The following is a 10,653-nucleotide window of genomic DNA, read 5'->3' as shown; positions in this document are numbered from 1 at the left end:
CTTTAATCCACTCTACTATCCACTTCTGTTTTATGGGTGAGTTCATCCCATTTCCATTCACAGTTATGATTTTCACCTGTGTATTCCCTTCTGTCTTGTTTTCCCATTTTAATCCTGCATTTTAATCTTTTCTCCTATCCCTCCACACAAGAGTTTTGTTTTAATCACTCTTCCCATTCCCTCACCCTTATATTATTCCCCTTCCCACCAACACTCATCTTATTCCCCTCCTACCTCTCTATAGAGTCTTTTAAACATGCTTCCCAACTCACCCTCCTTTATATTGCTCCCCTCCCCTCTACTCCCTTTCTTAATCCCCTTCTACTTCTCTAAAGGGTGATATAGTATTCTATATCCTAAAGAATCTGATTATTATTATCTTTCTGATTCAATTCCAATGAGAGTGAAGTTTATGTATTACTCATCACTGCCTTCATCCTCATTGTAATAGGTTTCCCCCCTCGTGCCTCTTTACATAATTTAATTTATCACATTTTACCTCTCTCTTTTCATTTTTCTCAGTGCAACCCTCTTTTTGACGCTTTCATTTTTTTGCATTTCATCCTAAACAGCTTACTACCATACCCTCTATATACACTCCTTCTAACTGCTATGATCATAATAAAAAAAATGAATATCTACAAATAAGTCTTTCCAAGTAGGAATATAAACATTTAGACCTGAGTCCCTTAAATTTTTTCTATTACTTATTTACCTTTTTATTTATTTATTTTTGCATTTTGGGTTTGAACATCAAATTCTCCATTTAGGTCTCGTATTTTCTTCAGGAGTGCTTGGAAATCTATTTTATTAAATTGCCATATTTTCCCCTGAAATAATATATCTGTTTTAGTCAGTAGGTAATTCTTGGTTGTAAACCCAGTTCCCTTCTCTTCCAGAATATTGCTTCCCAAGACTTCTGATCCTTCAGTGTAGAATATGCCAGATACTGTATAATCCTAATTGAGGCTCCATGATATTTGAATGAATTCTTTCTGGCTGTTTGCAGCATTTTCTCTTTGGACTGAAAGCTTTTGATCTTGGCTATAACATTCCTGGGCATGCTCATTTGAGGATTTCTTGAAGAGAGTAATCTGTGGATTCTGTTTTAGCCTTTTGTGCAAGAATCTCAGGGCAGTTTTCTTTGATTATTTCTTGTAATATAATGTCTAGGCTTTTTAAAAAAAACCATGACTTTCAGGGAGTATCAGTTGTTTTTTTCAATGAAATATTTCATATTTTTATCCATTTTTTAAATCTTTTGATTGTTTTATTGTTTTTTGATGTCCTGTTAAGTCATTTCCTTTTATTTTCCTAATTTTAATTTTTAAAGACAGAATTTCTTCCATGAATTTTTTTCTTAAATTCTTACTTTCTGTCTTAGAATCAATAGTGTGTATTGGTTCTAAGGCAGAAGAGGAGTAAGGACTAGGCATTGGGGGTTAAGTGACTTGCCTAGGACCAAAGAGATAGGAAGTGCCTGAGGCCAGATTTGAATCTAGTTCCTCTCATCTTTAGGCCTGGCTCTCAGTGCACTGAGTTACCCAGCTGCCCTTCCCTCCAAGAACTTTTGATCCTTCTTTTCCATTTGGTCCATTCTACTTTTCATGTAACTCTTTTCTTCACTGGACTTTTTTTACCTGTTTTTCCCAGTAGGTCAATTCTGTTTTTTAAGGATTTTATTATTCATTGGATTTGTATGCCTCTTTTCTAACTTAAACCAATTTAACTTTTTAAGCTTTTATTTTTTTGCTTTGCTTTCATTTCTTTTCCCCAGTTTTCTTCCACTTCTCTTATTTGATTTTTCAATTCCTTTTGGAGTTTTTCAAGTGGCTGAGACCAATTCCCATTTTACTTTGAATTTTGCATGTAGTTGCTTTGCTCTCACTGTTCCTTACTGAATCATTTTCTTGTTCTTTTTTTCCATATAAATTTTCTATGGTTAGGTGTTTGCTATTTTCTCATTTTCCCAACTTTTTTTATTCATGTGTACTGGAAATTCTTAAAACTATTGACTTTGTCTCCTCTAATGATCGCTTGAAGGATGTAGAGCACTTTGAGCTATTTTCCCTAGGACTAAGGGATTCAACACAGCCTAGAGTTGAAAGGGCCAACCACTATGGTCTTCAGGGCTTCATTGCAGGTTGGTGCTAGCACTCAGGACTTCAAGGGATGGGTGAAGGGTGCTGTGGTGTTGGCTATGGCAAGGTGCTGAGATCCCCAACGTGACCTATGCTCAGGCTCAAACTTGGCACAGTAGTTATGGAGGAGTCAGCTGTATCTCTTACTTGTGCACTTTTGCTTCCAGTTCCCACTTATGCTCTGAAAATCAACTCTCTATGCCTACCTTTCAAGTTGTTTTCCACAGGATTGCCCCTTCAGTTCTGCGTCCTTTTTGGTTCTCTGACTTCAGTTGTTTTGGGAGGCTATTTGAAGGTTGGTTTGGAAGAATTTTCCAAGTAGTTCCAATTTTCCCTGCTACTGAGCCACAATCTTGAGTTTGCAGCTATCAGCCAGATTCTGGAGAAGGAAATGGGATACTACTCTCATGTCTTTAACAAGAAAATGACAGCTGGGATCAGGAAGAGTGAGACAACTGAAATGTCTAAACAACAACAGTATGCCAGATTACTGTGTGAGACTCATTTAGTTCTCAAGTGACAAAGAGACAAATTCAAATTTTACTAGATCCTCATTGAACTTCCTAAGTGAGGAGAGACTAGAAGGGAGCCTTCTCAGCAGACTATTGCAGTATTTCAAGACAGATGAAGTTGAGCTAGATTTGCAAGTCTGGTATTCAAAATAAAGGAGGTGATTGTGCCAAATGACCCAAGGGTTGCTTATATCCTCTCCAGAGATCATTCTGGAACCACATTGTGAGTCATTGATGGTTAAACTACAGCATATCCTGATGAGGATCATCTAGTTTAAATAAACTTCTAGAAACCCTAAGGGCCTGCCAGGTATCTCCAAAGTTATCAATTGATAGGAATCAAACTGATTTCCATCAGTCCATGTCTCATGTAGAGGAAAACAGTTTAAAATCTAGCACATCATCATATAAAAGAAAGAGAGGTGAGAGACAGGGAGTACATATTTCTTAGAGGAATGCCACATGTCTCCATTAAGGCCCAGGAGATTTGGGGCTATTTCTTTTTCTGGTGATTTTGGGAGATCTGCTACTGATCCTTCCTATGTGCTCTTGTCTCTTCTCTTTGGGGCCAAGCTGGGATTTGAGGAAGCTACAGAGTACTCTGTGTATTGTTCACTAAGTCAACTCAATCCCAAATCAATTCTAGAAAATGTTCTATGTGATCTCTAAGAGGCCCTTTCCAAGAATCTGAGACCAGATTTTTTTGACCAAGAAATTCCAATAATTAGAAGGAAGACAGAGGGTCACACATCAAGTATGATATCTTGCCTCCATTGCCTGGAATTCTTTCCTTCTGAAAGGCAAGGTCTAGGGTGCCAGACATTTCCCAGATTCTTGTGTCCTTCCAGATTCTCTAGAAAACTCACTTATTCCTGTATATATTTCTTTCTTGCTTCAAATACCAATCTTGATCAAAGTTTCCAAGGGCTATGGGAACAAGGCAGCTGCCATCCATTGGGAAATGACCAGTCCTAAGTCCCTCCCTGTATTCTGGGAAGACCTTAATGATCCTGCCTGCTCTTGAATCCAGACTGAGAAATGCCAGCCCCTCTGCCAGGAAGTCCTCCTGTCTCTATCAACACATGTTTTGATCCTCACTCCACCCCCTGCTTCTTCCTTGTCATTCCTCTGCCCCCATTGCCCATGCCTAATCTCCCTTTAGCCTTCTCACTATAAAGGTTCTGTCCCTGCCTGGTCAGACACATTATTCCTTAGTTCTGCCAATCTGGTAAGTGAAGGAGACGGGATCTGAGCGTTTTGGTCCCTTTAGTCTCTTGAAGCTATTCCCTTCTCAGGTGGTAGGAGGGGACAATATACTTCAGGAAATAGTTATCTGGGAGGGAGATGTCAGTAGAGGGGAATTCTAAACATTACCTAAAAAGGAGGCTCTCTATCCTTTTTCTTCCTCTCTTCCTCTATTTTCCCCACAACGAGGTTCTGTGCAGACCTCAGTCAGGATACTTAGAGATTCTCCAGGAAGGGGAGGAAAAAGGAAAGCAGGGGCTTCAGTCTCAGCCCAGACTAAGACAGAAGAATAATTGTATGACCCTGGCTCTGTTCAGATTTGAGTCACCCTTCTGGTTCCATTCTTTCCATGATAGGACCTACCAGGGAGACCAAGAATTCTCTTCTCCCCTCCTCAGATTCAAAGTGAAGTTATCTCCCATGATGGCCCCCACCTTGTCAGGGCTATTCTTCACCTGCCTGCTGCTCCCAGGTCTGATCCAAGGTGAGTCCTTCAATGACTCTCCCTTTATTACACACCTGGGCCTAGAAAAATGCTAGAACTTTGATATATTTCAGAGGAAAAAGGAAAGGGCTAGAAAGTGAGGATAGTGGAACAGAGAAGAGGCTGGAGGTTCCTAGGGTTCAAAGACCAAGTTGCAAAGAGCAGGAGCCTCAGCTTCCTTCCATGTGACACCTGTCCTCCCTCTCCCAGGCCAAGAGGATGCTGCTGATGCCCCTTCTGCTAGGAGCTCCTGCCCTGAGGGCTTTGCCTTCCATGGTTCCCACTGCTATGGCTTATTGGGAGTAATTAATAATGAGACCTGGAACAGTGCAGAGGTTTGTTGGGGAGAGGGATCTCTGAGAGGGGTGTCTGTGCCTGTCTCACTATTTTGGTGTACTTTGGAATCAGAAATGGGGTCATATTTAGTCCCTAATCCCTCAGCTCTCTCTTAGCTCTTCCCTTCTCAAGAGACTGCACAGCCAGATTCCTCCTTTTTCTATGTCCCCCCAGGACACTTCTTTTCCTTCATAGCCATTTCTCCATGATTTCCTCCCCCGACGCTACCTTGTTTTATCTATTGATGCCTTCTCTGGTGTCCTTTGCTCTCTGCCTCTCCAAGTTACCTTTCCTCATTCTCTGCTCTACACAGTTACTGTGCCAGGTCCACCCATCAGGCCACCTGGTGTCCCTGCTCAATAAGGCTGAGGCTGATTTTGTGACCACCATGATCAAAGAGTATCCAGGTGTCCAGAGCCCCATCTGGATTGGCCTGCATGACCCAAACAAGGTGAGTCCTAAATGACTTTCTCCCTTTCTATACCCTGCAGCATAAAGTTGAACGTAAGATGCACAGCTCACTCTTTGAAGATTGGGGCATTCAGAACAGCATTGGGACTGGGGAAGAAATAGGAGCATTGCCTTAGGGAGCAGGAAGATTTGGGTGGAGGACAGAAGGGAGGTCTCCATGGTGCTGCTCCATGGTCCTTAGTTTTCACCTATTTCCTTCCTGAATCTCTGCACCATTGGACAAGTCATTTTTGCCCAGCTGTGTGCTCAGCCCTGAGCATCCCCCAGAGAACCCTTTACAGTCAGCAGTCTGGTGGGCACAAAAGGGAAAAACAGGAACAATGGCATTTAGAGGTCCCATGGCCAAGGAGTCCCCTTGAGGTTCAGCACAGTCAGAGTAGGGGATGGGGCAAAAGATAGAGGGATGAGGCACAGGAGTTAGAGATGGGTTCCTTTATGTGGCTTGTGGAGTAGGCTCTGCCTGACTCTTGTAAAGAGGACATCATGAGTGTAGAAATGGGCTGGGGTTGGGGAATTACAGAAGCAACAGCAGTGATGGCAATGTCTGCAAAGATGTAGAGAATAGAATAATCCCCATGAAGCTTTGAGACTTGAGCAGTTGATCTGTTCCTTGAAGTGGTTGGTTGGGGGGAGGTGTCTACTCATCTCTAAGCATCTCTCTGCCTCATCTTTTCCCCACAGAATCGCAGGTGGCGATGGAGCAGCAATGCCCTTTTTCTCTACCAAGCTTGGGAGACGGGCTTTCCCAATAAATCCAGTCCCAGCTATTGTGTGAGCTTGAGTTTTGAGTCAGGTGAGCTGAGAGTGAAAAATAATCATACTTTTTCTTTTTATCCAGTACTGTTTTTCTCCATGCACTCCGTGAACCTCTAAATGCATGAGGTCATCTCCTTCCTAGAATATGGGAATGACTTTCCTCTTCCCCCCACCAATTTCATCTGCTCTCTTCCATTTTCCCTCCCTTCTTTCTTTTCTCTCTTCCCTTCTTCTGCTCCATTCTCTCATCTTTTCTCTTGTTTCCTTTCCTTTTCTTTCCTGTACTTTCTTTTCTTTCCTGTCTTCTATTCTCCTCTTCCCTCTTTCCTCTCTCTCCTCTTCTTTTCTTCTTTCTGCCTTCTTCTGCCTCTGGTATTTTTTCTCCTTTTCTTTCTTCTCCTTTACCCTTCTGTGGACACTTCTTTTTTCTTTTTCTCCTCTCTCACCTTCTTCCTTCCTTTTCCTTTTCCTAACCCTCTTCTCCTCTATTTTCTTCCTTTCTTTCATTTTTCTTGTCTCTTCTTTGCTTCCCCCACCCCCAACTCCTTCCCTCTTCTTCTCTTTCCTCTCCTTTCTCCTTTGCAACACAAGAGCCAGTTTGAGTGAGTGGGACTTTTGGCCAGGAAGCCGATCATCAGACTTGGGTTTCTCCTTCTAAACCTGTCTCTCCAATGAAAGCTGGGCCATCTCTTTGCAGGATTTCACAGTTGGAGAGATGAACCTTGTGAGAAGAAATACCCTTATGTCTGCAAATTCAAGGCCTAAAGAGGATCAGGCAGAAAAAGAGGTTGGCATTCTGCTACCTTGGATTCAAGCACAGCCAATGATGGTCTTTTGCCCATATGCTTTCCTCACAAAAGCCTTTTCCTTCCCCCTTTGTTCTCCCCTGATTTTCTCCACTTCTCTTTCCCCTCTACTTTCCTCATTCATGTATCTCCTACCCCAGGACTTTTCATGTCATATTCCACCATTAACTGAAAGTCAATACAAAACTGCAAAATTAATGGTCATACTTTTATTTTTTAAATAGAAGAGAGCAAGTTGCAGGGGTTTTTGTGTTATTATTTCTTTCAAATATTTTAAAAATGAGAATTCTGAAGCAACAAGGCAAGGACATCTTTTAAAATAAAAATTTTGATAATGTGGAATTGAAGAACCAAGCTAGACTTCATGCACATAATTCTTCCTTTTATATTGTTGGGAGGAAAGGATAGGGATTTCTTGTGTGCACTCCTTCCCATAGGGATGTGACTTAGGGAGGGTTTTGTTTCAGCTTCTTGCTCATTGTGTTATGTTTGTGAATGCCTCTTTTGAAGCCTCTTCCAATGGTTGTGTGTTGTTGAATAAACTTTCTGACCTGACACTGGATTTTTTGCATGAATTTCTGGTTTTTCAGCTTGATGGTTTTTCATGATTTATAAAGTACTTTCATCATGTCAGGCTGGGGAAATGAGCACCATGTTTAAAGATGAGGAAACTGAGGCTCAGAAAAACTATCTAGGTGACAGAGATAGAATGCTTAAAAGCCAGAACCCTGGATTTCAGTGTAAGAATTAAAAATTAGAGACCTGCTGTCGATGAATAATTTTATCAAATCAAAAGTAGTAGGAGGAAGAAGAGGGCAAAGATAGGAGAGAGGTATAAAGGTAATTATCTGGCTAATCTGTATCTGTCACTTTGGACCCCTTACCTTCCTGACACTGAGGAGAGTAGTCACCAGAAAACAGGGATGTCCAGACCCCATGAGTTCCCCTCCTGCCTCAATTCATCTAGCCTAATCTCTGCCTCCTAGCACATGTCTCACTAGCCAATCATGATTTTCTAATTTGCCTGGGCCACCCCTGAGGGCACTCCAGGGGGTGTTGCAGGGAAGATCATACTGCCCTCCTGGTCTTGCAAAATTCTTGACTCCATTGCTCCATTTTTTCTGGCTGTTTGACCCTCATGACTAAATTTATCCAATGATTTCCCTCACACATTCCTTGCTTCTGGCCCAAGTCAAACTCATCACAGGTATCCCCAGTCAAAAAAGGGAAAAGGAATACATTCCTTTTTCACATAGTCCTATGTCTTTCCCCAATAATTTTGGACACTAGAGGAAGAACTGGAGTGATTCTACTCTGCAGGCCATCATCATCATTGCAATTCATCTGAGGATTGCTGCTAGTTCAGATGGGATCTATTCATTTCTTCTTTCCCTGTGTGGCACATCTCATTGACTCTTAGATGTCCTTCATATTTGTGGAGCAGTTTCCATTGAACTTTGAGCTCCTACCATAGTGCTTGCCTCTTTGGATCAGGAAGGCAATAGCCTCTGACCCACAAGCTTTCATCCTTTTGGGTTCCTGAAATCCTTCCTTGACCTGGCCACATTTCCCTCTCCTGAAGGTCTCTATGTTTGTCAAACTTAGAGGTTTCATTGTCTTGTAGTGTTTCTATGTATATGAAATTGCTTGAAGTATATGGAAAAGCTGAATGTTGAGGCAGGTTGTCTTCTCAGAAGAAGCAATTTGTGCATTGATCAAGTTATTCATTAAGTTGGTCCTCCTATATTCTAAAACATTATCTGAGCTTATTCGTCCAATGACTTATGAGTCGTAGAGATGGCTACACTTTCCTAGATCCTTTCTCCTCTATGTCTTCTGTTCTCAAATGTCCTATCCATTGTCAGCATTCCTAAAATATGTGAGACATGCATTTATTCATTTGCTTGGCCTAGGTGCTGAGCTGAGCTGAATTATCTACAGGGAAGAATCATTAGGAACAATGACAGGCAAACTGTTAAGACAAGGGCCAATCATTATTGAGACAGAATGACCTCAATTATTCATTAGACAACCAACAAACCACTTCTTTTTATTCAGCATTTTCTGTTTCCTTGACAATGTTGGGCATTTAAATAAAGAATCTTGGTTCTTGACTTGAAGGAACTCAAATTCTAATGAGAGAGACAACCTACACAAATCACTAGAAACAAAGTCATTACTGAAGAGATAAGAGAGAACTTAAGAGGAGACTTTCCTGGGTCAAGACAAATGAATCATCATCATGGGGGTCTCACTCATCAGGTGACCAAAGGAGGAGCAAAAAAAAGGTCAAATACAGTAATATCACTACTAGGTCTGTATCCCACAGAGATCAAAAAAGGGGAAAGGACCTACATACATAAAAGTATTTATAGCTGTTCTTCTTGTGGTGGCAAAGAATTAGGAATTGAAGGAATGTCCATCAATCAGAGAATGGGTGAACAAATTGTGGCATATAATGGTGATGAGATACTATTGTGCTGTAAGAGATGATGAACAGGATGATTTCAGAAAAAGCTAGAAAGATCTACATGAACTGATTGAGAATGAAATAAGCAGAACCAGGAGAACATTGTACACAGTAACAGCCATATTGTGGAATGATCACATATGATAGACTTGGCTACTCTCAGAAATACAATGATCAAGAACAATTCTGAAGGACTCATGGTGAAGAATGCCAATCACCTCCAGAGGAAGAAGTGTTGGATTTGTAATGCAGATCAAAGCATATAATTTTTCATGTTAATTATTCGGATTTTTATTTTGAGGTTTTCGTTTTATGTGGGTATTCTCTTTTAAAAATGTACAATATATTTTGCATGATAATACATGTAAAACCCAGATCAAATTGCTTATCAGTTCTGAGAAGGGAGAGTGATGGGAAGTAGGGAGATAATTAGGATCATATAACTTCAGAAAATTTATGTTTTTTATTATTATTATTACATGTAATTGGTAAAATAAAATATCTTTACAAAAACATCAACAAAAAACAAAGACTAATCAATAAAATAAAATAAAATAAAATCTTAAAAAAAAAAACAAGGGCTAAAGGAGCCTTGATGCAAGGTGCTCACAGTCCAATAGAAATGAAGTAGATGGAAGACAATATGCCAATAAATATTGAAAAAAAAGATCTATCTAAGATGCTTTGTAAACAATCAATAGAGGGAAAGCAGTAGATTTAAGAGGTTCAGGAAGAATTCTTTATAGAAGGTGGAATTTTTTCTGGGACTTGAAGAAAATCATGGAGGTCAGATCATGGAGATGAGAAGGGGCAGAATTTCAGATATAGGCGACAGCTAGAGAAAATGCATAGTCTTGAGATGCCTTAACTTGGGTTGTCATTTGATCCTGCTGCCCTCTTTTTGAATTCCAATTTATCATCCAAATGTAGTGCTTGGAGGAATACCTTACTTCCCAGGTCAGGATCCTCATGTTTCCAGGCGTTCTGGGCTTAAACTAGTCCAGCCAGAGCTTATGACTACCAACAGAATTAGTTTAAAGCAAAAACATTTCCTGAAGAGAGCTAATATGAAAAGGAGCAAATGAAACATTTCGGTCATAAATCTGGGGACAATTTTTTGTCAATTTTATGTAATATATTTGGGAAGAATGAATATATGAAGTGTTCCTTTATGAAGGGAGAGATATATATTTTATGTCCAGAGGCCAACTATGGGTCCCCCTTTCTAGATGCTGGTGATGGAGTTAGCCTCAGCAAGTGGAGTACAAGACTTCAGGATAAGCTTGCAGACAGTGTTAACCCAGTGTCTACAGGAATTCCTGGAGTTCTAACTTATAACTACAGGGATGCTTGAAGCCTCCAATGATAAATGGCCACAGAAATCTCTTAGTGATGTCATTGTGCTGCTGCCACCAGGTGTGCTGCTCCATTG

The 10,653-nt window shown here is 40.6% G+C and overlaps 1 protein-coding gene across 1 annotated transcript; it reads left to right on the top strand.

Annotated features, from left to right (window-relative positions):
• The first annotated feature begins 2,119 nt into the window (after positions 1–2,119).
• LOC123256281 (lithostathine-like) lies at positions 2,120–6,710 on the top strand. Its single transcript, XM_044684934.1, has 6 exons — positions 2,120–2,208; positions 4,297–4,382; positions 4,593–4,717; positions 5,032–5,169; positions 5,871–5,982; positions 6,643–6,710. Exons 1-6 carry the CDS (start codon positions 2,120–2,122, stop codon positions 6,708–6,710), a joined length of 618 nt encoding a protein of 205 aa, XP_044540869.1.
• Positions 6,711–10,653: the final 3,943 nt, after the last annotated feature.

This window comes from Gracilinanus agilis, unplaced genomic scaffold, assembly GCF_016433145.1.
Source record: "Gracilinanus agilis isolate LMUSP501 unplaced genomic scaffold, AgileGrace unplaced_scaffold57556, whole genome shotgun sequence".
Taxonomy (NCBI): domain Eukaryota; kingdom Metazoa; phylum Chordata; class Mammalia; order Didelphimorphia; family Didelphidae; genus Gracilinanus; species Gracilinanus agilis.
Note: the sequence above shows the minus strand (reverse complement) of the source record. Positions and strands in the feature narration are given on the sequence as shown.

Excerpts from the sequence above, each read along its gene's own strand:
- LOC123256281 (XM_044684934.1), top strand. The coding sequence starts at position 2,120 with ATGGTCTTCAGGGCTTCATTGCAGGTTGGTGCTAGCACTCAGGACTTC. Across the intron at positions 4,383-4,592 it reads GCTCCCAGGTCTGATCCAAG|GCCAAGAGGATGCTGCTGAT; the intron begins GTGAGTCCTTCA and ends TCCCTCTCCCAG. Across the intron at positions 5,170-5,870 it reads GCCTGCATGACCCAAACAAG|AATCGCAGGTGGCGATGGAG; the intron begins GTGAGTCCTAAA and ends TTTTCCCCACAG.